Source organism: Pristis pectinata, chromosome 16, assembly GCF_009764475.1.
Source record: "Pristis pectinata isolate sPriPec2 chromosome 16, sPriPec2.1.pri, whole genome shotgun sequence".
In the NCBI taxonomy this organism is placed as follows: Eukaryota; Metazoa; Chordata; class Chondrichthyes; order Rhinopristiformes; family Pristidae; genus Pristis; species Pristis pectinata.
This window is the reverse complement of record NC_067420.1, coordinates 32,017,652-32,045,484: the sequence shown is the minus strand read 5'-3', so window position 1 is coordinate 32,045,484 and position 27,833 is coordinate 32,017,652. Positions and strand designations below refer to the sequence as shown.

The 27,833-nt window shown below is 40.1% G+C and overlaps 1 protein-coding gene across 4 annotated transcripts in view; it reads right to left on the bottom strand.

Moving 5' to 3' along the window:
- The window catches only part of LOC127578691 (proto-oncogene tyrosine-protein kinase Src-like), a 153,088-nt gene that overhangs the window by 38,669 nt on the left and 86,586 nt on the right, over window positions 1-27,833 (bottom strand). For all 4 annotated transcript variants that reach the window (XM_052030973.1, XM_052030974.1, XM_052030972.1 and 1 more), the window contains 3 exons: window positions 22,262-22,361; window positions 11,459-11,557; window positions 7,398-7,501 (listed from right to left, as the gene is read on the bottom strand). In XM_052030973.1, the coding sequence (XP_051886933.1) occupies window positions 7,398-7,501; window positions 11,459-11,557; window positions 22,262-22,361 (303 nt within the window). The remainder of the gene's footprint in view (window positions 1-7,397; window positions 7,502-11,458; window positions 11,558-22,261; window positions 22,362-27,833) is intronic.

Sequence of the window (27,833 nt, the reverse complement as noted above, 5' to 3'; positions counted from 1 at the left end):
GAGACAATTTTGATCATGTGACCACAAAAGCAAGATGTTTAACTCGGGGTTGTTCAGAGAAGCACACAGCCCAAGTGCAGAAACATTAAGGCCTGTCAGCATTGCCTTAGCCAGACGGAAGCAAATTTATGAACTGACGTGACCTGTATACAAGAGGAACCATTAAATGAACTGGGATAAACTTTTCCTTCATACTAGAACAGGACTCGCATACAAATCAACTCTGCAGATGCTTCAAAGATCCGAGCATTCTTCAAGACATCAAGGCATGAAATACTGAATTTCATGCTATTTTGCCCGGTAGATTGAACTAATTTAGTTGAAAAATCAATATGCTGCATCAGTGAGAACATCTTTCAGAAATCCAGGAACTATATAGACTTGCAAATGGGTTTCTGAAAAGAAATGTGTCCTATAGCTTAGACCATCCAAAATAACAGCAAACATATTGATTTATAATGATATGTATGTTACCAAGTATTGTAATATTTTGTATAACATACATACACCAATATGTCAAACCAAGCTATGTACCATACAACTTTTCTCCACATTAGCAAAGCTAAGTCTGGTTCAAAAGTGTGCATGTGAACATTTTTAAAAAAGGAAAATATAAAGATAAGTTTTGCAATATGACGAACTTTGGTTGAACATGCAGCTGCTATGAAGTACATGCAGACATCCACCTGATAGCAGTGTTCTGAGAGTCATCTTTTTGACCGCTTTCCAACGTTTTTAAGTCATTTCTGCAGAGTTAGCACTACCTCTTACCTACCCAGCCTGCTTGCTGCAGTTCTGGATTCCACTCACGTTCTAACTGCTTCTTTGTTAGTAGTGGATTGGTCCCACCCAGTGTCAACCAATGAGAGTGGTAATGCATGTCAGTGTCATACCTTTCTCAGTTTAGTCACGCCTTGTATCTGTCACTTGGTTTTTCTGTCCCAACGTCCTAATCCTCAAAGTGACCTCTCACCTCCCTAACTTGCACATTTCCCTCCTTCTTTCTCTAAGTTCTTCTCCAAGCATTCAATCTTTGTGCTGGTTACATCATTATTGAGCACTTCATTAACATTTAAAATTATTATATTTTAACCTACTTACTGTATCAACTCTTGATGCACCTCAAGAAACAAAGTCAGAATTCACTTTAGTACTCTTAGAGACTTCTTAGTTCAGATTTATCACATTAGCCTGGTGAAATCCACCACTGGAGGTCTGGTTACATGTTCATGGATCTGACAAGCAGTATATATACTCTCAATAATCATAAGCAATACAATAAGAGGAGGACGTGTACAATATCTAGCATTATACTCAATCACAAACTGCATATTTATAAGACTTTCAGAAAGAAATTAGGGCACAGGGCCGAGACCATTAAAGAATTTGTAATCTAATGCCTAGCATTGGTACAGGGGCTCCAGCAGATGGTTTGTATCAGCCTTTATCTTAATTTGTCTCTGGCATTAGGACTCAGTAACTGCCCCTATGGAACAGTAGGACTTGGGCAGTAGCTAAGGTTTTGGAGCTATTGGAGTAATGGACAAAAATTGCAAGTGAACAATTCATTTTTCACAGCATTTGTGAACTATTGATGCTTGTCCTTTGGACTGTGAATTGCTTTACCAATTGGAATGACATTCCTCTATAAATAGCTCTCCCCCACTGACACAACACGTCAATCACAGAACCATCACTGACTATAAGCAACTCCAGGCTGGGGCTGAAATTTCAGAAAGAAGAAGGGTGGATGGAAGAAAAGAGACAAAAAATAAAAGAGCTTTTATTTATATATACATTATACAGCATCCCAAAGTAGTATTTGGGGCTTAATAAATTAAATACTTAAAATAATGGACTCTAATGTCATTAAGCTAAAGGTAGGAGAAGTGTTAGAAGGCCAAGTCTAAAAAAATGTGTATTGACAAAGGTCTTGAATGTGGGGAAAGAAAACAGTAAGTTTGAGGTAATTCCAGACAGTAGGATCCATGTTATTGAAGGAATTGAGGAGAGTAGGAAGAACAGCATATGCAAAAAGCCAGTTGTTGGACCACTCGTCACAGGACAAGACAAGAAGGCCGAAGGATGTTGTACAGTTGAATGGGCTTGGAGGGTTTTAAATCAAACCATTTATACTGGTAGCCAATGCAGTGCAACAGGGATAGGAGTGTATGGGACAAGGTAGAGGTGGCTGACATGTTAAGAGTTTACAGAGAGTGGAACATTAGAGAGGTCAGCAAGGAACACATGGAAGGAAATAAATCAAGAACTAATAAGTCAGGATAAAGGATTGACTGGAATTGAAATATGATGGAGGGAGGCAATATTATGGAAATGTAATGGTGATGGACCAGGGTACTGAGGTTTGTTAGTCATTTGGTTGAGCTTGAGCGAGTGTTGCAGAGTGTGCAAAATCACTGGCAGGACAGCAAAATCACTGGCAGGACAGCAAAATCCTGGGTTTAGACTTCCCAGTGGTCAAGTGGAGGAATTTTAAAATGATCAATGCCTTGCTGTTGAGCAGGCTGTTATACAACAAATGATTCATGGGTATCAGCAGCATACTACAGATGTGAAGATAGGAAAAGATACAATCAAAGATCAATCCTGGATAATGTATGGAAGTCCATCAGTACATTCAACTGCTAGGAACAAAACTGTGTGAGATCAATGCTATGCAGCAGAACAACAGGAGAAACAAGGTATGATCAATGATTAGATATAAGTAAAGCTCAGTACACTCTCAAGTGCGAGAAGAATGCTACGTAAAAAAGCATAACAGAGAAGCTCAAGCCTTGACACATGCATGTATGAAGTGGCAGTAATGGGCTGCAACAATCTGTGCAAAGGCACAATCCAGCATAAGGATGGAAAAGAAGATCTGCATTACACGTACATTTTTAAACCCCCCTAAAGCCGAGGAAGTACATCTAAAGTATAGTCACTGTTAGGATGTAGGAAAAATGCCAGCACAACAATCCCTCACAGCAGCTGCAGAATAATGACCACATTATCTCTTTCAATAATATTGAGTAAGGGATTAACTCTGGCCAGGACAACGGGGTAACTCCTCTTCAATTTTGTACCATGGCAATCATTTACATCCCCTGAGAATGAAGCAAGACTGCAAGATCTAAAAACAGAGTTAAACTACATACTTGGGGAGAAAGTCTGGCCTGGGCTGGGAAAAATTGTTGCAGTGTATTAACTAGGTGTTACATAAACTAAATGCATTTAAAACATGGGTTAACTTAATCATCTAATTTAAAGGCTTTATAGTGGAGAGAAATACTTTTGCCAAAACAACCTTGAGAAAGTTGAGAGACAGAGCATTTTTTGGCATCCCACTTACATAGAACATTACAGCACAGTACAGGTCCTTTGGCCCACAATGTTGTGCCAACATTTTATCCTGCTCTGAGATCTATCTTATGCTTTTTAACTTGCTCATTTCACAGGTAGTAATAATTTGTTTTCTACATTATGGACAATGTGATGCTTTTGACATGTGTGACATTGTGATCATTTGCTAGGTGACAGGGTTTTAATTATTCTGATTTTTTTTAAAAATGATCTTTAGATTAATTTAACCAGCCCCTTTTGACGCATTCTCATGTATGAAATTAGAAAGGCAAATTCTTATGGAAAATTTTCCAGGTCAGTTGTAGCTGTGGAAGTGATGGCTCTGGATAGCTACCATGATGATGCATGCCTCATTTTCCCTTTCGTAAGCTTGCCCTGATGACACCGGCATCAGAGCCACATGCCTGTACCTATCAGTTGGCTCTGAAGGCTTCAGTAAACACTTTCTCAGTGGCCAAGGCTTGGGTCTAAATCTGTCTCAGCTCCTAGTTGAACCTGCAATGAAGTGCTGATCCCTTTAAGTAACGCAAGCAAGGGAGAGGGTGAGGCCTTTGTGCCTGCTGATTTTGCCATGAGCATGGGCAAGGTCCAACTGGGCAGGACTATTGTTGAATTAACTTTGCATTAGGATTGACATTAACTCTGCGCTCTTCTAGTGTGGTACAGTGAGGCCTGAGCTACTATGCTTGTCATTTTGCTTAATATCACAAGTTAGGCTGACAATGGGCACATGTTCTTTGTGCTACAATCTGGAGCCAGTTCACCACGTGGAGAAACAAAGGACTGCAGATGCTGGAATCTGGATGAAAAACACGATGTTGCTGGAGGAACTCAGCAGGTCAGGCAGCACCCATGGAGAAAAGCAGGTGGTCAGTGTTTCGGGTCAGGACCCTTCTTCAGGACTGAAGATAGGAAAAGGGGAAGCCCAATATATAGGAGGGAAAAGCAGAGCAGTGATAGGTGAACAAAAGAGGGGGGTGGGCACAAGGTGGTGATAGGTAGATGCGGGGGAGGAGGGGAGAGCAGATCCACTAGGGGAATGGGTCAAAGGCAAAGAGAGAGAGGGGAAATAAAAGGTAGAAAAAAAGAGGCTAGGAATGGGAAGCAGCAAGTGGGGGGGGAGGGGGTTGTGGGGAAGGGGGGGGGGGGGCGGGGATTACCTAAAGTGGGAAGAATTCAATGTTCACATGGAGTGCTAACCCAAATGCCCAATTTCTCGGTCATCATTCTGTTAAACACAGGAATTCATAAACAGTAAATGGCATACCAGATTGGAGGGTTCTTGCTGCTTGATCCTGTCTGATGCAGGGATGGTTGCAAAAGGTGCCTTTGGCAACAGACTGGCTTTGTCCAGGTGCAAAGATAGGAAAACTGACACTCAGAATTTACTTTGTCGAGTCCTATGATTATTCCCAGGATTCTTTGTTTATCAGCAGGATATCAATTTTTCTCTGGATAAAAACATTTTCCTCATGTTTATTTCTGAAATGCAGCATTAATCATGGGAATGAAAACCTCCAAATTATTTTAGCTGAAAATAAATTTTCAATGCTATATTCAATTAACAATATTCTGACATTCTTGGTGACTTTACACAACAAGTGTAATGATATTTGAGTGCGTAGTATTTAATGGACCCTGATAATTGAACTTACAGTTGGGAAATGAAGCATGTCTGTCTTGTTTTGCTTTGACAGCAAGGAAACAAACTCATTTTTATCTATTCAGTGACCTACTTTTCACACTACTCTGCCTCTAGCCAATATGGGGTTTCTCATGAGCACTCCCTCTGTGATACAGATGTCTGACCTCGACTAGCACCATCAATATTTTCTTTATTGAACTTTCTTATTTTATATACAAGATTTTGATGAAATGAATCCTCCCAATCACTTCCAAGATTCCAGACTTTTACCCGGGGTTGGATATTTAAAAGGCCATAGCACTGCTGCAAGCTGAAGCCTTACTTTTGTTCTAGATTGCTGAATTCATTATAATAATCAATCATTGTTCAACCAGTAATGTTGGTTCAAAACATCACTCAGATTCAACTTAAAAAAAATACTTAAAACAAAAATTGCCATAGTGAAATCAGTGCAATGTGATTCCCACAATGCCATCACAGACTTGGCAGTGAACTAGACCTTGACTGTAATATTTTGCAGTTATACCACTAAGCCAAATATTGTTTAGGACTTGATAGCATCAGAAGCCATACTGTTGTACCTCCCTGTTACAGTATTTTTGCTGAGGGACAACCCCACATTTAGTATGGCTTATAATTAAGTCTCATCTTCATTCCCTTGAATTTTATCCTCATCTTGTTGCCGAGTGAAGATACTCTTATTCATTCCAAAAAACTGAAGCCAAGAGAACATTTCAAGCTCTATCTCACACTTATTTTCTTTTAGCCTGCTGCTTTGTAAATTGTCATCTAAAAGTATATGAAATGGGGAATGCTAAACATGTTGAAATGGAAAAGATTTGCTTCCTACTGTCAACAGTTCCTGTGAAATATTGTTCTTTTCATCACTGTACTAAGTGACAGGAACACACATCTGCCCTCTGCACAGTAACAATGAAACAGAAGTAATGCAGTAGTGAGAAGCTGTCAACCTGTAGCCCAAGGGCACCTCTTTCCACATCCTACATTCTTACACACTAGTAAGAGCTCAAGAATAAAGAGTTTTGGTGAAGGCAAGATGCATGTCAGGTTGCTGAAACAAATTGAGAATGTTTACTCAAGTGCATAAAAGTTAAAAGACATCTGAATCAGGTTTGTCTACGTAAGTGATGGAGAATTGCTTCCCCCCACCCCTCGCCCCTACCCCACACACAATAAAAGACTAACAAATGGATTTGCTTTCTTCCCCTGTTCCCCTGCCCTTAAATTTCATGGTCCACCATTCCATTCTGGTTGATTTTCAGGTTCAAGTGCTTTTAGCCATGCTCATTGTTCTTTAACAAGTCCAAGCAGGTTCACTGAGGATATTTTAAAACTTTAAAAAACACTTTATTTACACAGCACGGTAACAGGCCCTCTGGCCCAATGAGCCCACGCCGCCCAATTACACCCATGCCCTACTAACCCGTACGTCTTTGGAATGTGGGAGGAAACCGGAGCACCCGGAGGAAACCCACGCAGTCACAGGGAGAACATACAAACTCCTTACAGACAGCGGTAGGAATTGAACCCAAATCGCTGGCGCTATAATATTACACTAACCGCTACACTACCGTGCCGCGTATATAATGTTGGAGAAAAATGCTGTCAGATCACTGATGTTCCAGGGAAGAGAACACACCCACCTCATTCACTTATTCAAGTTCTGAAAGCAGCACGCATCTCATCATAGGACTTTGCTGCCTAGCATTTCACTGTGTGCTTCGATGTACCTGTGACTAATAAAGATATCTTATAAAGATATCTTATCTTATGGTTATCAGGGTCACTATTGGCTATTTGGTCACTAGCACAGCTAGAAGATTAAAATTACTGCTGGTTATTAGCCTAGCCAGTATAAACAGCAGCTCAGATATTTTAGGTCTACACACCAACATCATCAGCACACAATATTAACTAACAGTCACTATTGAGTTTCAAGTTGAGAAACCCTCCACGGCTGCTGAAAAACTGGGCAAAGTAATAATGATATTCATAGCTCTTCTTTTGATTTTCCCCAAGCAATTAACCATTCACAAGCTAAGATGATCTGCCCTCGTTTCTTTAGTAACACATTCACTTCCAAATGCACAAGAATGCATTGAGCTCAGCAACTGGATGGATTTCAACTGATTTTGGCTCAGTTCTTTGAAGAGATTCTTGGGATGTTACACCCAGTAAGTGCAAAACTGCAAACTTAAGCCCGCTACTCCTAGGTGCATTAATACACTGTCATAGTGCATCATGGATTGTGAATATCATGTTAAATCAAGAAAAATATCTATTTTAACAGTCTAACAAGCACCACAGTGAAAGAAAACAGTACATTTATAAAAGAAATCTCATTCATTAAATTATCAGAAATAATTACCTTTTGTGGTCTCACTCTCCCTGACCAAAAAGGTACCTCTGGGATTTTCAGGGCTTAGTAACATTCGCTCCGATTCTCTACGAGTAATCTTCCCAAAATACCACCTGAAAGAATAAGAGTCAAACAGTTGCAGTTCAATGACAGTTATAATAATTTTAACAAGCAGGTCCGAAAGGTATACATTTATTGCCATTTCAACTAACCTGGTGCTTTCTACTCCATTTTGCTGCAAATTCCAACAGGATTACATAGTTCAATGATCATAAATCATTCTAAGCAAACAATGGAGTTTTCACTAATGAGACTGGCAACACTGGCCATCAAATGTACTCATCAACCTCATCGCAAATTTGAGCAATTTTTCCTGACACTGCATTTAATAATTCATTTCACAATTTTCTTTTAAAGGGTCAACTCTTGGCTTTATGTTAGTAAGGCAACAAGGTAACAGAGTGGATATAGAAAAAAGTATATAGTGCATTAAATTGTTGGATTGCCATTACTTTGGCTCTCAAAATTAGTTCAGGAAACCCCTCTTGAATATGAAACAAGATCCAAAATTTTTGTCAGAATGGCTCAAGCAAGCAGCCTTATTAAGAATTACAAAGTTAAAGCTACTCCTGTTTGGAATTTCAGCAAAGAAGTCAACAGCAGGGCAAACAAAGAATCCTACTTTGTATATAGATGAATCAACCATCCCATTAGCTTTGTTAACGGGGGAATTTCACCCCAAGAATTGTTCCCCAGGCAGCCTTTTTAAACAGGTAACCAATTCTTTGAATGACTTTATAAAAATAATGCATAAAATGGCGATTTAGCTTTCCTTCCTGGCTATTTTTATGATGTTCAAAGATTAGATGCCTTTTCGATTCCATGCAAGGTATCCTTTCAGTTCTCTAGATGGGGATCTTAAGAACATTTGCTTCTTGGCTCAACTCTGGTCTATGGTTTCCCTTCAGGATGTGACACATAATCCAAAATGACAATCGAGTTCAGTATCAAAAGCATAGCATTGTCTTTTAGATCAGATTATAAACTATTTCCCTGTTCATTAGTATGGAACTAATTGCAATATTTGAAGAACAAAAGTAGGATTCTCTTGGGGACTTTGGCAAGGTTCAGCCCTTAAGACACTCTACAATTTTGCAATTGTGGACATGGCTGTGCATGAATTGGTTGCCTCGTTTCCTATGCAATAAGTGCCTACACTTCATTAATAACTTGTTGACTGTGAAGTTCATTGAGAAATCCCTCAGAAACTGATAGAGGTAAATCCAAATTTTCTACTTGTATCTAAAAAAGCCATCTTAAAATGGTTTTTAAAACCATTGGGTTTTTTTTTGAGTTTATTAAACAGAATAGCCATTGTATCCTTGCAGCTTGTCTACACCACCTCTCTCCCAGCAAGCTGCAGTGATTCACCCAACATTGAATGCACTTGTTGTTGTGACCCCACACCTTCTTTGGAAATGGGGTGAGGGTGTACGGGAGTAGTTTCATGTCTTGTTTTAAATGCTGGTAATTTGGAGATATTAGGAGGATGACAGCAACCTTGGAAGCTACTGCTGTTGTACAAGTCCCTTGTGCCTTCTAATCTACAGCCTGTACATGTATGACAAGTTAAAGTGCACTTTGATTAAACGGGAAGATTGTCAATATTTGACAATGGATTTCGAGCTATGACAAATCATTGAGATGGCAATAGTAGTTGCCTCGATAAATAACTGGATAGGGTAATCAATATTACCAATACATATTTTTCAAGTGGTTCTAAAATTTGGCCATCAACAATGCAAGTCAGAATGAACTATTCCTTACTCATAGCTAACCCATTCAAATTCTTTTAACTTATTAATTCAACCAAATATTAACCTTTCTCTCAAATGTATCTTCAAATTGTCAATCATACACTGTGTTGAGACCACACACTACAGGCCATTAATAATGCATATGTCCCCTAGATAGCAGCTTCAATAATTTAGGAGGTGGCTTGCCTCGACGCGTAGATTTGGAGATACATCGGAGCATAAATTTTCCAGTAAGGTGGTTCTTGGATAATGACATTTTCTGTAGCATCTCAGTAGTTTTTCTTCCTGTACCAGCACTTCCCATCTGAGGACTGATACTACTGATTCCTTCACTGCAGCTCCCACTGTGCTCACAGCCAAGGCACCAATAACCCACTGAGCTGAAAGAACTGAAGAAATCTTTCCACCAGGGCTGGAGCTCTCTGAGCTGCATGCTTAATCTCTGAAGTACCAAAGCAGCTTCTCTAGTATTTGAAAGGATTATTTTCCAAATATTCTATTTTTTAATCTTGTCCCCATTTCCACAAAGAAACATTTCTCCTGCCTCCTCCCAATCTTTCCCATTCCCAAAGGTTCTTTAACATCCACAAATAACTTGCTGCTTATTAAAGCCATATTTAATTCAAAACATACATACTTGAGCTGTAGTCAAGGCTGGTTTTATTTAAGGAAGTCCAAGATTTCTGGCTTTGGGAACCATATAGGTTATTTGTATAGAGTCTTTGTGGGTCATCGTGGTTTAAGTTCATGTTCATATTGCTCTTTATATCTCTAAAGTTGCCAGACTTAATTTTTTTAAAATCTAAAATGTATTCACTAATAAAGCAACAGCACTAATAGGATGCCTTTACAAACATCTATCCTAATCATTTTACTCACTTTTGAAAAAGAAGGCAAATGAGAAAAAAAGGTTAGACACTCTGAGCTTCAAGGGCCACATGGTTTAAATATTTGGGAAGATCTCATCTTCAGTTACTAGTGCTACACACATATGAGGGTATTGGCCACTGATGCTATTTGAAGTGAATGAATCTGTGGGGGCGAGTACAAGCAGAGTGCTACTGACTGAATGGAATTCCACTACCACCTTGCAACCATCCCAAACATTTTGTTTTCTTGTTAATCACAGCCGAACTCAATTTCATCTTCACCTGATGTTCAAAGATGCAGAATAATGGTTAGGAGTTGATGATCATGAGTAGGAAACTTGTCCAATTCTCCTGTGGAGTCCCTGGTGTGCTGCAATAGTTGACATTAGGTACCTCATGATCTGCTCTGTCATTGCTCATTTTCACTGTTAGGTCTGCTATAAACTCAACTATGCACCACTTCTCAAAGGAAATGTGGTTTCTATGAAGTTTCAATGTTGAAACTGTTTATTTTTGATATCGCTACCATAGAGGGAATCATGCTTTAGCCAACAGATTTCAATTCAGTGTGGTATATATTCAATGAAGCCCATTTATATTAGTCAGTTAATTTGCATGCAACTGCACTTGTGATTGGGTTGTTTTAAATTTGATCCTTGGTTGCTTTGTTAATATTACAGTCCTGTTTCTTTTCCTGGGGCTGCAAATCCGCCATTGGGACAAAAGTACCAGATGCAGCAGCAGAAATGCTGGAGGCCAGCTAAAGAATGCCAGGCTGTTGCATATGGAATGTAGTGTTGTTATCAGGGAACAAGATGAACTGGATCTGCAGTCATGGTCTCTCTTTCCTCCACCCTTCCAATTAAATAGCCTGCCTGGCTTGCAGATAAAGAAAGATACTTGAATATGTTGGATTGTGAGCCACTGTTTGCAGAAGGGCAAGAATGAAGGTTGAAAAGAAGCATGCTCCTTTTCCGCACTTCAGTCAACATCTTGATAAAATAAAATCAGCGTAACATCTACAAATATGAAAGATGTTTAAAGCTAGAACTTGTGCAAAAATGGTTCCATTTGTTGGGAGAATGCTGTTGGTCTAAAAGGTCAGCATTGTGTGAAAAGCACAGATTTCACACTGGAGTCGTACTAGATGTCTGTCTCGCTCCACCACATAACCAGCCCAACATTTGGACAAGCAAGGCAACCTAGCCTTTACCAAGCTTCAAGGGGGCAGCTGGCGAAGTGGGAGGGGACTGCTTATCACAAACAAGTCATGTTCTATCCATAAAATATCAAAGGCAGATATCATAAACATTCTTCCCTTCAAAACAATGTTGCATCAAAACTTAAAAAGAACAGATTATCATTTCTAAAGCAAATTATTTACTCTTCAGCCTGAATGGAGTCAGAAGGTGCAACATAATTGCTGGGGATATATCCAGTGTTTCCTGTAGTGAGGGAGCGGCCTAACCACCAATCACCTTCCCTGCAAGATACAAGAGAGACAAAAGAAGTATTACATTACAATTAACCATTCCTGTTCAACTTTCAAATAAACATTAACACGAAAATATCCAGTCATGCAGCCCATACAGATTCATAAGTGCACTGGAGACACAAGAGACCATAGATGCTGGAATCTGGAGCAACAAACAACCTGCTGGAGGAGCTCAGTGGGTCGAGCAGCATCCGTGGGGGTAAAGAAATTGTCGACGTTTTGGGTCGAAACCCTGCATCGGGACTTGGAGTGGAGAGGGGAGATGGCCAGTATATAGAGGAGAGGGGGAGTGGTGAGGCAGGAGCCAGAGGTGACTGGTGGACAGAGGAGGGGTGAAAGATGATGAGCAGGCTGTGTCAGGTAGGGGAGGGTGGGGTGGAGTTCGGAGACAGTGGCAGATGGATGATAGATAGAGACAAAGAAAAATAAGAGGCAGATGAAGCGAGGTGGAAGGAGGGGAGGGAGACAGCTGCTGGAGGGAGATAAGCAGGAACACAAAGGGATACCAGTGCTGGACCCTGATAAGTAAAGGAGGTAAGAATGGGAACCATTAGGGGAGAGGTGCATGGCAGATGGAACCAGATATGGGAGGGGGTGAGCCTGTGGGTGAACTGTGTGTGTCGTAGGTGGATGGAAGCAGGAGGAGGAAGAGGATGAAGATGGGTGATCCGGGGCAAGGGGGGATTGGGAAAGGGGACAAAAACAGGAGGGCCGGAGAAGGGTCAGAAGTGGCGGGGTGGGACAACCCTCTCCGGAAGGGAGAGTTACCTGGAATTGGAAAGCTCGATGTTCATGCCATCGGGTTGTAGACTACCCAGGCAGAATACAAGGGTTTGTTCCTCTAGTTTGCATTGATCCTCACCCTGGCAGTGGGGAAGGTCGTTGTGGAAACGCGAAGGTGAATTCAAATGGCATGCAAACATTCGCCCAACCTGCACTTGGTCTCGCTGATGTAAGACGGCCACATCTGGATCACCGAGTGCAGTAGACGAGGTTGGAGGAGGTGCATGCAAATCCTTGGCTCACCTGGAGGGACTGTTTAGGTTCCTGGATGGTGGTGAGGGAGGAGGTGTAAGAACAAATGTAACACCTCCTGCAGTGCTAGGGGTCAGGGAAGGGTTGGTGGAGAGGAATGAGTGGACCAGGGAGTCATGGAGGGAGTGGTCCCTGTGGAAGGTGGAAAGGGGTAGGGAGGAGAAGATGTGGCTGGTGGTTGGATCTCGTTGTAGCCGGCGGAAATGATAAAAAGATGATATACTGGATGCGGAGGCTCATAGGGAGGACTAGGGTAACGCCAATCCCCCAGCCCCACACCACCCATCTCTATCTGTGTCCCCCTCCCTCTCCAGCCACTACACACACAGTTCACTAACAGGCTCCTTTCCCCCCACCACCCCCAACTATCTGGTTCAGATTCCATCTGCCATTGACCTCTCCCCTAATGGCTCCCATTCTCACTTCCTTTATTTATCAGATTCCAGCACTAGGAGCCCTTTGTGTTCCTGCTTATTACCCTCCAGCAGCTGTCTCCAACCTTAACCCTCCCCTCCTCCCAACTTGCTCCATCTGCCTCTCAATCGTTCCCCCCACCCCTTTATTTACTATCATCCACCTCCCACTTTCTTCCAACTCCACCCACCCACCCCCCGCCCCCCCTTTCCTCTTCTACCTGGTGCAACCTGCCCATCACCTTTCACCCCTCCTCAGTCCACCAATCACCTCAGGTTCCTGTCTAACCACTTCCCTTCTCCTCTTTATACCAGCCACCTCCCCTCTCAGTCTTGATGCAGCGTTTCAACCCAAAACATCAACAATTCCTCACCCTCCCCCCACACCTGCTGGGTTCCTCCAGCAGATTGTTGGTTGCTTCATAAGTGTATCATTGGCTTCAAATAAAGCATTATGAAGGAAGAGTTGAAATTGAAAATATGCAGGAATAACTTTCACCGAAAACCCTTGCTTTCCTATTAGTGCAAGCACTAACGATATTTCAGAGTATCATAACTTTATGCTCCTGCTTATCTAGCTTTGCAATAAGTGCAATATATAGTGCACTTGACTCTGACTGGATTAAATGTGTTTTGATTAAATACAAGCAACTAACTTAAACATCAATATCCATCATTGATTTCAGACAGCGGACACAGCAGAGACTCAAGTGACACCAGTTGTACTTCGTAACAAGCAAAATTCTGTCTGGTCGGTGAAAACTGATGCTGTCAGTGTTCCTTTCTCTTGAACTTTCATTTGAAGTTTTGAGGAGAGTAAATGTTTTTACTGCAACATAATCACTGCCAGAACACAAACTGAAAACTAATGCTTAGAGCAATGCCTGCGATGATTGCAATTTTTGACCTGTTCTATAATCAGTATTATTAGGCTGGTGTGACTGATTTAAGGAATTGCTGTCTCTCCAAGAAAAAGCAGAATTGGCTAAAAATAAAGAGCACATGATATTATGTATTAATGAAATTTGTTTTTTGTTATTGTGTAATTATCTACCAAAAGGGAAAGATTGCTCATCACTGTTTTATGAAGATCTGATCCTTTAAATAATCAGCTTTTCTCTTTTGATAGACAGAAACTAGATTTTAAAAATCCATTTAATAATATGCTTGACTCCATTTTTGCAGCTTGACAAAGCCACATAAATGCAGTTTTACATAATATGCCTTTGCATCAACAAGTCATTTGCAAAAAGTAACAGTTCTGCTTAAAAATGTTTTCTACTCATTTGCAGAAGTGCTTTGACACTGGTCTTTTCTAACTTTAAGTCCATCTGTACATTTGTTCATTGCTTTATCCCCCTCCCCAGCAGCATCAGATCAGTGCAGTACATACTGAAGGATATTTTCCCCACTGACTTTTCCAATGCAACTGTGAATATTGGATTTCTTCTGAATGCGAGTGAAAAGATTAAGGCCATCAAATATTTTTCCTTTGTAATCTAAAGGCATACAATTCAATGTGGCCTTAAATGAATACCACTGCAGGAAGTAAGCATTCATCATTTACAAGGGGCATTATTTTTTGCTGATTTCTTGCTTTGTTACAATAAAGAAAAACAAAGCTTGTAACATTGTTGAATAAAAGCCGCCAGATATATTCACACCCTGGGATATCTAACACCCACAGTAAATGCTATCAGTTTTATTACTAGTAACCTAGACCTAACATCTGAGTAATTTTATTACCAAGCCTGAATTTGCAAAGAAATGTCAACATAAGTTGCAGAGAGTTCAGGAATCCCACCCATACATGTATAAACATGCAAGTTCCATACTCAGTGACAGTAGCTTGCTGGCATTTTCCCAACTATGTAGCTGGATGTTCAACATTTCTTGCTGTAGGGAGTTCAAAAGAGCAGAATGGCCCCAATGGATTAAGGTTAAGATTTGTTGTAGATTTCTTATTGTTTTTTTGAGCCTACCCAATTTATTTTTAAATGTTATTAAGTAATAAAGGTTTAAAGTAGTCAGTCATTCAGGATTCTGTCAATGGCAAGTACATGCTGTTACAGTTTGGAAAATTAAACATGTAGAAAGATGCCTGAGCTCATGCTACAGCAAGTCATCCTTGCCCATGGGTTCCTACACTACCCTACCTTCACCATGCACTACCTGATCCCATCTTTGGCACAATGAGTAGAAATAGGCACTGCATAGAATTACATCGGATACATAAAGGCAGGACTTTGATTCCAACCAGTTGTTTATTCCATACCCAACTCCCAGACTTCCTCTTATAACTTCAGCATAATCATCTATTCCCTGCACTTTTGTGCATGTCTGTCTTCGCAATAAATGGATTCAAACCTCGTGCCTCAAATACTCTCTCGTAGTGAATAACAATCGCACTATTCTAAATTGACTTCCAAATTGACTTTTTGATTTCTTAGTGATCATCATTGGTGGCCTCTTGTTCTTCCCCCATGTTGACAGTTTTTCCACTTTGTCTACTCTTAACAAGACATTACATAAAATTTAAAAACCTCTCAGCCTTCTCTTTTCCAGAATAATGACACCCGGCCTGTTTCTTCTTTCTCCATAGGCATAACGTCATGGTTCTGGTATAATCCTTCTCAGTTGTTCTTGCAACCTCTCCCTACACCCTTGCCATATGTGGCAACCTGAACTGCTGCCATCATCCAAAAATTGAGGTCTGATGTAGCAAACTCTTCCACTTTTTAATGCTACCCTACCAAAAATACAGCATGGAGTTTAGTTTGCTTAGTTCATGGCCTTACGGACCTGCACTGCTACCTTTAATGATCCACTTTCCCCAGATTTCCTTCCTCTCTGCCTACTTTGATCATTTCTGTTTAAGATTTTGCTTTAAACATATTCCTTGATATATTTACATGCAGTTTGATTAACACAATGAGTAATGGATTTGTTCATAAAATGCACTCAATTTTAATTGGCATCAATCTACCAGGTATAAGTAATCGAATTTTATGCAGATAAAACTTTTGTTAGATCATATTGGAGCACAGCTGTCATTTCATAGAATGTGTTTTTATGAAATAATTACTAAATTCTTTGTTTTTTGCTAAATTCTGTCAGTATTCTTGTGCCTCAGAGATCCAGCTTAACTTTAAAAGCTTCCTCCTAATGGGCACAATTAATGGAAACTCCACTACCATGACTAATTCAATCTAGTGGCCTAGTGGGAATTGCTTCTCAACTGAAGCACGTCTCAACTTAAACAACAGCACTTTTTTCTACAATGTCAAAATGATACAGGTAAGAAATCTGTACTCTGCCAAGCCAGAAAAAAAACTAAAATTGCACTGTCAAGCACCTTTCCAACCCCATTGTGACCTCAAGACTGGGAACCACAATTTATTAGCAAAGTTTTGAAAACAAATGCAATGGTTTGTGAAAAGGTAATTTGCACTGAACACAACCTGAGTTTGAAATTTCACAATCTTTTATGTAGAAATATTCCAATTTGTAAGAACATACAACATTGAAGGAGGAGTGGGGCATTAGGCTGTTTGCATCTCCTCAGCTATTCAATAAGATCAGGCCTGAAGTAACCCCCATATCTTTTTATTCTCTTAATATTCAAAAATCTATAAATCTATCTTATGAATATACTCAGTGACTGAGCTGCCACAGCCCTCTTGGGAAGAGACTACCAAAGATTTGTCATCCTTTGGATGAAGAAATTTCTTTTCAGCCAAGTCCCTTACTTTGACACCACGATCCTAGACATCCCTGCCAGGGGAAACTTGATCCCTTCATCAACCTTGTCATGCCCCTTTAGAATTTTGTATGTTTCATTGAGATCACCTCTCATTCTTCTAAACTCCAGAAAGCATAGGTCCAGCCTGCTTAATTTCTTTGCAAAGAACAATCCACTCATTCCAGAATCTAGCTTATAAGCCTTTATTGCACTCTGTCTACCGCAAGTATATCCTTCCTTATATGGAGGGACTAGACCTGGACACACCAAGACCTACCTGAAGGAGGATGCCCTTGCCATGGTGCCATGGAGGGAGTGCATTTTCTGTGATGTCAGGACTGATGTAGGAGGAGGGATTGGATAGATTGGACTAAAGTTCATTAGTGCTTAAAAGAATGAGAACCTCAAAAACCTACAAAATTCTAATAGGATTAGACAAACTAGATGCAGAGGGGAATGCTCCTGATGGCTGGGGAATTCAAACCAGGGGTCACAACCATGGGTTATGGGGCATGCCATTTAGTACCAAGATCAGGAGAAATTCCTTCACTCAAGGGAGTGGTGAACCTGTGGAATTCTTCTCCCACATAAGGCAGTGAAGGCCAAGACATTAAATATATCCAAGAAGGGGTTAAATGTATTTTTTTTTAAAAAGCTGAAGGGATAAGTGGAGAAAGCAGGTACAGGGTACTGGAGTGGATGATCAGCCACACTGAATGGTAAAGTAGACCTGGACGGTTGAATGGCCTACAGCCACTCCTATTTTTACATTTCCATCTGATTTCAGTAGCTTTCCTTCTCCCTTGTATCAAATCCTCTTGCAATATTGGCCAATATTTTGTTCGCCTACCTAATCCAAATTTCATCTGTATTAACATTCAGTGACCCGTGTACAAGGTCTCCCAGGTCCCTTTGAACACCAACACCTTTTGGTCTCTCACTATTTAAAACAAATATCTTCCTTTACCCAAGTGAATGACTTCACATTTTTCCACCTGCCACACAGATGTATGGGGCTCCCAAACAAAAGCATGAACAAAGGAAAATCTCCATCCCCTCATCCTCAATAGTTTCGATCAGAAAGTAGCAACCCCCCTTCAGATGTTTGCAGGTTTCTCCTCAATGATTCTAATTCACTTGCAGTCACTTGTATTAAATGCATGTGCATTGAACTCCTCTTCTGAAATTCAGCTCCACTGTAGTTAAAGAGGTAGATTTTGGAAGCAGATTTTCAATATGGAGTTGCCACCACGTACAAGGGTTTAGCACAGGGTGACCAAGGATGGAATTCTATCACTTTCTCTCTAAGGCAGCTTTATTTTAAAATGCAGAACACTCGCATGGAAGAAGTCAAAAGATCTTTCAGCACCAAGTATTTGTGAATTTTCAACACATTTTTCAGGACCGTCTCTGCACTGACAATATGTACTTCAATTATTTCAAGCATGCAGCCACATGTCGTGAGCAGAAATGTTTCTCCTGCATCTGATCAAGGAGAAACTACACAACAGGCTCACTCCTCTGCAGCACTTGTAAGTCATAGCCACAGGCTGACTAGGAATCTACTGCACTGACATCATGTGCCTCGGAAAATTATGCCAGATGCCAGCTCAAAATCAATCATCTATGACCTGGCTCAGTGGATCGACTGTGGAGAGGCTTTATAGCTTCAGGAGTACATTGCATTTTGATACACCATATTAAAAAGTCTACATTTCTTTAATGATAGTTATAAGTCAAATTGTCTACTGTACTGTGCACAAAAAATGTTAAGGCTTGATTTCTCCCAGGCAGGTTGTTTTGCTTCCAAATGACAGAAGCTGTCATGGTCATGGAATGGCAATGAGTACTTGTCTCCAGAACCTGTGACTTCAACTGTAAAATCTATTAATTCTACAGCACAGGTTTTTAAACTGATGTCCCTGCATTCTAGGGACTGCGGTCACCAGATTTTTGCCTGTTACAGGTTTTCTTACTTGTCAAGTTACTTGAGCAGTTATTTCTGCTTTTGGGCATCAACAAGTGCAGCTTAACACATTCGTAGCACCACTTTCTTTTAAATAGCCAAAACCATCACTTTCAGCAATATGTCAATCGCAATTCCCAATTTGGCAGGCACTTGAAGGAAGTGTTTATGGGCAGGGGAACAGGACTGACTGAATTGTTCTGCAAGGAGTTAATATAGAGTCAAGGAGTTGAATGGTATCGTTCTATGGCACTGCAGTTCTACAATTTTATCATGGTTAAACATCTGCTAGTTATACACACTGTGGATTAAAAAGGATGTGACCAACACTCAAGCCATTAACCCCAGATTTTATGGTTCCCATTGAACTTGAAAATTGATAGTATAGTGGAAGAGGGAGTCCCAAGGAGTGTGATAATATTTACAAAAGGTCGCTCCACAGAGAAAAGCTTGGAAACCTCTGTTCCATTTATATAATTAAAAATTCCATTAACATTGAAGAAACAATTCAACTCTGTTCACATTCAGAATCATGTAAGGAGAAACATACTAAAGAGAATTATACTAAGGAGAAACATGGCAAAAGAATAGAGAGGCAATACAGACCTGCCATCCAATCTCCTAAATTTAATCAATGTTGCATGTGGAAAGAGAAAAAGGGATTAGACTATATCCAATGTAATATGTCACTCCTTTTAAGATTTACAGTGGTTACAATATATCATTCATTAAAGCAATACTGAACCTCTCCGTTCACCATACTTCATTTCTTAACAATTCACGTTTCAATCTTTGCTAATCTAAATGAGGTCAGCAGATTTGCCATTCACTAGTGGACAGCCATTAACAGCAACCACAGGCCATTATCAAAATCTTGTTCCCTACTACTTGGGGAAACATCAGCTCAGTGTTTAATTTTAAACCTAATTTAATGGCATGAAAAGGAAGCTGTGCACAACACATTTCTCTGGATTTTCATCTTGTCAGCTGGGTGGGATGAATTTATGTGAAATGGCTAAACCTGTATCATTTGTTACACACCATCTTACAAAGTTTCCTTAAAGATGCAATCTGTCACTGTATAAATCTTTCAGAAGCCTCAACTAAAAGCTGAGAAGCAGCAATTTGACTCACATCATGCAGTTCTTTGGGAAAAGGTTATTCTTTAAAAACAGGTATAATTTATGGGGATAAATGGCTCATTAAGCATTTACCAGACAGCAAAATGCAATCAAGTATTTACACTATAATGTAAAATAACATAAAATATTAAAATTTATACATGCCATTTGAATTTGCATTGAACTGAGGATTTAAAATATATTTACAGACCTCCAAGTTCAATCATTCTTCCCCATCTAAAAACTCAGTAAACACCGAGTTGCAGTGGGAAGGAGGATTATGGATTGAACATATTGTGCACAATGTGCAAAATGTTTTCAACATCCTCCTCACTTACACTTATACTCAATGCTGCACAAACTGGGTTAATAAGCAAAATATTTTTTTCTCAATAAAGTGAGAAAGTGCTGGAAACACTCAGGAGGTCAGGCAGCATCTATGGAAAGACAAAACAGAGATAACATTCCAGGTCAAAGATGTTTCAAATACTGCCCAAGCTGTTGAGTGTTTCCAACATTTTGTTTTTATTTCAGATTTACAGCATCTACTATCTTTTTATTTTCAAAGTATTTTTTCTTCCTTTACAAGTCCAAGTTTTTCTGTTACTTAAAGTGTACCTCTAAACTGTGCTATACTGACTGGTAAACCTCTTTTGAAAGCACAGAGTGAATGAACATCCAGAGGCCTAATCTCTCCTCTTGACTCAGCTCTTTTTCCAGACTGTGTTTTCAGTTGAAGGCCAAGTAGGGGCTGTGAAACTCGCCGAAGGGAGCAGGGAAAATTAAATTGACTCATCAGTTGAGTCAGAGTTAAACAACATGGAAACAGACCCTTTGGCACAACTCGTCCATGCCGATCAACTCGTCTACCTGAGCTAGTCCCATTTGCCTGCATTTGGCCCATATCCCTCTAAACCTTTCCTATCCATGTACCTGTCCAAATATATTTTAAATGTTGTTAATGTACCCACCTCTACCACTTCCTCTGGCAGCTCGTTCCATATACCCACCACCCTGTGTGTGAAAAAGTTGCCCCTCAGGTCACTTTTAAATCCCTCCTCTCTCACCTTAAACCCAAGCCCTCTAGTTTTAAACTCTCCTACCCTGGGAAAAAGACTGACCATTCACCTTATCTATGTCCCTCTTGATTTTATAAACCTCTATAAGGTCATCCCTCACCCTCCCTAAACTCCAGGGAAAAAAAATCCCAGCCTATCCAGCCTCTCCTTATAACTCAAGCCCTCCAGTCCTGGAAACATCCTCATTAATCTTTCCTGCACCCTTTCCAGCTTAATGACATCCTTCCTATAGCTGGGCAACCAGCCTGTTAAACATTAAACCACTGTTTAAAAGAGAAAGTATTTCAGCCACCACTAGCAAAGCAGAATAACTGGTGATTTATTTAACTGCAGGTCATGGGATTTCATTATTATTGTTTTAAACATTTTCCTCTCGAGACTGTACCAAAAAGTGTAAAGTTTGAATTTTATTTGGCTTATAATGTACTCTGCCAGTAATAACTGTACAAGCCACTAAAAATTAACTTTCATTTTGAATTTAGCTGATGTGTCTCAAAAATAAAATGAAGAAATATAAAGGATGTCACAATGTTGAGGATTTGATCCTGCCACAGACAATTAAGCATTGACAGGTTGAGTGAAACAACTGGGACAGACACAAAAGGGTTAAATAAAATCATTAGGAGTGAACTCTCAGATTAATTGAATTATTAAAACTTTAATTGTCAAATCTCATACAGTAATTAGCAGTCACTTGGAGTAATTCCCTAGATGGCAAGTGAAAGGAATGTTCGGAACAAAGTGTTCCACAATGAAATAATTCAAGGGCCATCATTCCATCAAAGTTATTCAGCAATTTAATATGTATTTGACAATATCCAATTTGCTAAGAGAAGGGTGAATACTAAGTAACTGACAACTTCTCATCAGGCATATGGAGACTGAGCAGTGTTTGGTAAATAGCCCGCTATGATGAGCAGCTGAAAAGTCATGGAACCTAAGCCACCTAAACTGTGCAAACATTTTAATTTTTCCAAACCCAGGCATTGATTATTCAGTTTGAAATAAACCCTAAATAATTGTAGTAATCTAATGGAGATGGGTTCGTCTGGAAGCTTTGAACCAACATGAGCCAACTTAGCTGAATCTCAACTGCACTGCGTAATGAATTGACCTGTATGATCAGTATGCAAGACAAGTTTTTCCACTGCACCTCAGTACAAGTGACAATAATAAACCAATACCAATAATAAACCAATACCAATGAAGCTTAAAACTTATGTGGAGCAGGAGAAAGAGGGAATAATTATAGAACTAGAAAGAAACTGTCTATGGACATTCAACATACACTGTAGTCTTAACGAATACCAGTAAGGTACGCTAACATCATGCTTACGTGTTGTTAACAATCTGCAGTCGCTCCCCCTTCTTAAAGGAAAGGTCACTCGCTGTCCTGGAATCATAATCGTACAATGCCACAAATGTGGTCACGCCACCTGAAAAAAGAGACGGAAAAATGCAATAAAATCACCGCTTTGCAGAAAGATGTAATAGCTGTCAATATTAACTATTTCTTGTTTTTGAGAAATGTTTTCACATTGACATACTTAAATCTTCCTCTAGTCCACCGAACTCCAGAAATCGGCAGAATTTCCTAGCTCGCAAATGGAAAATAATGAGACATAAAATATCATGTTTTGGTAATGATGCAGAAAGCAGTTCCCAGTCGCAGAAGGGCTCAGTGGCTTAGAAACACATTTTGCCTAGGTTGGGGGGGGGGGGGGTGCGCAGGGTGGAAAAAACACAATCCTTTTATTGCAAGAGGGCTGAAGAACTAAAGTGAAGAGCCTTGCTACAACTGTACACATCTGGAGCAGTGTGTGCAGTTTTAGTTTTCATATCCAAGAAGAGATATGTTCCTTGGAGTTGGTGCAGTGTAGATTTACCAGATTGATTCATTGAGGATTGTCCTATTAAGGACAATTGTCAGTATTTGTATCGTATATCTATTCCCAGAGCTCAGCTTGAATTCATTCAGGCAAAGTAAAACCAGTCATAACTCAAAGAGCAGCACAACCCAGCACACAACACTTAAGGGGGTGATGTTCTGGAGTGGGCACAGAGCAGATTCACCAGGATGTTGTCTGGGATGGAGCGTCTTAGTTATGAGGAGAGACTGCATAGGTTGGGATCATTTTCCTTGGAGTGATGGAAGCAAAGGGGAGACCTGATAGTGGTGTACAAAATTATGAAGGGCATAGATAGGGTAGACAGTAGTAAAATTTTCCCCTTGGCAGAGTTGTCTATAACCAGAGGACAAAGGTTTAGGGTAAGGATGAAGAGGTTTAGCAGCGATGCAAGGAAGAATTTCTTCACCCAGAGGGCAGTTAAAATTTGGAATGCACTGCCTGGAAAGGTGGTGGACACAGATACTCTCACAACATTTAAGTAGTATGTAGATGAGCACTTGAGTTGCCTGCAAACAGAGGACCATGATGCAAATGGGATTAGTATAGAATGGGTACTTGATGGTTGGCAGGGACAGGGTGGACTGAAGGGCCTGTTTCTGTGCGATAGGACTCCTTGACTCTTTAAAGAATCATTGAACAAATACGGCAAATAAAATAACATGAATACAAGCAAGCCCTGCAAATAATAACATTAGTTTCTTGTAACGTCTATTGAAAATGTAAGATACTACTAATCATCTTACACAGCTCAAACTCTCAACTATCTCCAACTCCTGCTCACACGTATTTCTCTTTAACTCTGACTCTGAATCCAATTCACTCCAATGATCACACAAAGGAACCTAACCTCATCTGCACAATTGATCACTCAATTGATCACCACAATTCCCTTGCAAGCCACTTTTTAAACTTTAAATATTACTCATTCTCTAATTCCAAATTATTTCCAAACACAACTCACTCAGAGATCACTCGGGAGGAATATATTCCAGTGTGTAGAGCGGATCAAGTCTGTCCACAACTTCCTGTAAGTTTTATGGGCAAAGATAACCAGATCTTGTCAGGATGAGGCACAGCATACAAACTAAATAGTTTCCAATGTAGAGCGGATATGTTCCATTCAACTGCCATTAACTAAATAAAACATAGAACATACAGCATGGCAACAGACCCTTCGGCCCACAATGTCTGCCGACCATTATGCCAATTGAAACTAATCCCATCTGCTTGCACATGATCCATTTTCCTCTATTCTCTTCATGCTCATGTGTCCATCTAAAAGCCTCTTAAATGCGAATATCATACTTACTTCCACCACCACCCATGAAACCGAGTTCGAGACACCTACCGCTTTCTGTGTAAAGAACTTGCATTATGGTGCATTAACAAAGAGGGTCCAGATAAGAAAAATTGACAAGACAACAACATTTTCATCTTGGATGGTAACCAAGATAAGGTAAGATCTTTATTAGTCACATGTACATCGAAACACACAGTGAAATGCATCTTTTTGCATAGGGTGTTCTGGGGACAGCCCACAAGTGTCACCACGCTTCCGGTGCCCACAACTTCCTAACCCGTACGTCTTTGGAACGTGGGAGGAAACCAGAGCACCCATAGTAAACCCACACAGACACAGGGAGAAGTACAAACTCCTTACAGACAATGGCCTGAATTGAACCGGGGTCGCTGGCATTGTGGTAGCATTACACTAACCGCTACCCCACTGTGTCTAGTGATAGGAAAGGAAAGTAGACTCACTCAAACTATACAAAACAAAATGCCTCATCCCTGCCCTGCCAATGGACAATTGAACAGGAGAGATTTTTCTTTAGTTTGGGTATTATAGTATTTAGTTTAGGATAAAAATGCTCTTATGCCCATTGTTTGAATTCACAAAAGAAATGCAGCCTCTGGAACTGTGGGAGTGAACTTTTTGTGACCTGTCCTTTGAAACATTAATAATGCCAGATTACACCAGGAGAAGACAATAACCATTTTGCTATCTTACAACGTGCGCAATGGGCTCCTGCCAGCACTACAAAAACAGCCTCACAAGTTAAGAGATAAAATTCTTTAGGATGCTGCCGGCTTTTCTCTCTTAATTAACACCATGCCAACAGAATCACTGCCAATTTCTGAAAATATAATCTCACCAGCAGATCATTAATTTTCAAAAGAGAAACTGGCAAATTTCTTGGAACATTGTGTGGAAATTATAGTTTTTAGTTAGTTCTACCACAAGTCATTAAGGTGCAGGTCCCACACAACCCCATCAGCTGAATGCTGAGCGCAATGGATTTTTGTTGTTGAGAATTGCAGTCTGGAGGATCCATATTCATTTTAACCAAGTCTCTTCAACTCCCCTTTGGTCTTTGAGGGCATGTAAATGATTAGTGGCACAGTTCCAATAATGGCATCATGAAACAACTTTGCAAAGACATCACGTTTGCACAAGCTGTGAATTCTTGTAGTTGCATCACCCTTCAGCTTTGCAGGAAGTGTGAAGACAACAGGGACCTCATTGAATATTGAGACTGGTAGTATATCTCCTTGATCAATGAGATTTAAGAGGAAATGGAAATAGGATGAGTTAATAGAAATAGGATGAGTTAGAGTCAAATACGGTACAGAGAGGAAAGTAACTGGTAAGAGCAGATTAAGAGAGAAAAATTGTTAAAAGTCATTCATTAATTTTAATTTTTTTATTTTAGATATTTCCATAAATAAATTAGCACCCGCAGGAATGAGATTCCACAAGTTCAACTGCTAAAGTTGACAGGTATTGCAAGAAGTCTCATCCTAAGTAGTGCTTTTACACTGTTAAGTATCAGTCCTAGATTTCCAGGTGGATTTAATTCACATTTAATTTAAATGCAGTATTATCTTGAAGCAGACTGGATGAGTGACAGTGAGCTCCCACTTTTGTGAGGCCAAGGAAAAACCATCCAGCAAATTGGAGCGATTTGCAACCCTTGCCATATTTCTTCCCTGCCACCATTTACTGGTTATTTAAGTAGAAATAAAGACTGATCTACTAAGTTAGCCTTTACATTCCCAGCAAACTCTTGGCATGTTCATCTACAAACAGTAGGGGTGGGGAATGTGCTCCATATCCAGAAAAATGTTGGATAGTTTTAGTTAAACAGAATCGTGAAGCTCTGCATTCTATCCCACTTCCAGCAAGAAACTCAGTGAGGATGCAAACATGCTTTCAGCACTGGCTTGTCTGCCACAGGGACTCTCGTTCTCTTACTTCATGTTGAAGTGATCTGCATTATTGTAATTTTCTCTTCATGGGATACGTGTGACTATTCAACAGGAATAATGTGTGGCCTACCAAAATCATTCTGTCACCTTGCTCCAGCTCATACTGCAAGGCATCATTACAGAGATCTACATATTTCATACTGATAAGTTATTTCTTTATGATGTAGGGTTCTTTGGAGTTGCTATCAATTGTGTTGGGAACTGGAAATCAAACCATCTGGATTCTTGCTTCAGCGAAGGGTCAGGAATACTGGTGAGCAGTAAGTTGGAGGTGACCTTCCTCCATCATCTGTCCCAGAGGTAGGGAATTTTAGCAGTGTATTGGGAGAGGATTGCTGGTGTAAAATGAATGATACTGGGGTGGAGAGAGTTCCATGTAAACTGAAAGCCAGGAGAATAGAGATTTAAACCATCAGACTGAACAAGAGCAGCATATTTACACAGCTTCCCAATACCTGCAAGTTTCTCCACAAGAAATAAAGAAAAACACTCTCTGCAATGTCTAGCACTATTTTTTCTTTCCACAGTGGTGCCAATAGCAGGGAGAGAGTTATATGCCGGTGCACAAATACTAATCGGAGTGGAGTTCATGATAATCTCTCCATAGTAAGTTTCACCTGAATGGCTTTAGCTGGCATTGCTGCCACCATAATACCAACATTATTCCCTCCGAGAATACCACCATCAGTCCAAGCCTCACCTGAACCAGCAATCACCCTCCTTTTTATAAAATCAGCAGTAGGCCGCTTATCCAAAATCTGCTTGTTAGATTTTTATGGTATCTCTCTCGTCAAAAGAGCACTAATATTGCTCATTCCTTAAAACTTTCTCTCAAGCTCTAATAACTTTACTGTCTGATCATCAGTCCATACTGACAATGTCCTACCTCCTCCCTTGCCCTGACTTCCACACTTGGTTGGTTTGAAATGAGCCACATCAATAGGAACTCTTCTGCTGTTCCAGGTGCCTATGTCTTTCGTGCTGACCCAAGCCGAATTTTGAGGCAAATTACCAATTACATATCTCACAAATAAACTTAACCACCTGGATGCAGATTGACCATGTAACATTTCCTCTTGCTTTCTGGAGGATATCAATTGTGTCCCGCACATTCACCAGAATCATGCATCACTCTTGGTGAAAGTGTGAGACACGATTGATATGCGCAGTTTGCTTCCATCTTTGGTTCTGATACAGGACTATAATTACCAGGTCTTTCTGCACAGGGTTGACCAGCAAATGGAATGACCATGGCACTAGTCCTGCCCCATTAACCAGTAGCAAGTCTCCCTCCTATAGTCTTGAATATCCCAGGCTGTCAACTCTTCTTTCTCATTTTTGATTAAGTATCTACCACAAGCATTTATACAGCTCATTTCACAACCTTAAAGCATCCTAGAGTGCTTCACAACCAATGAAGTACTTTTAAAACACAGCCTCTGTGGGAAACTCACAGATAGTGCAATCCTCCTTGCTGTGGAGTCTATAAAAATACTCCATTTGTCAATATCTCCTGCTTCGTGTGGAATTAGATCCATGCTGATAACATTTAATGGTTTAACATAACTTTTATATTGGAAAATGGATATGAAGTAAACACAGAGCAATTTTGTGCATTTTTCCACCGTGATTGTTTTTTGGAAATAAAATGTACGGGTAATGGGTCTGTACTGGAGAAACAGTCACAAAAGTAAGTGTAGATTAATGAGAAGACATTAATGAACAATT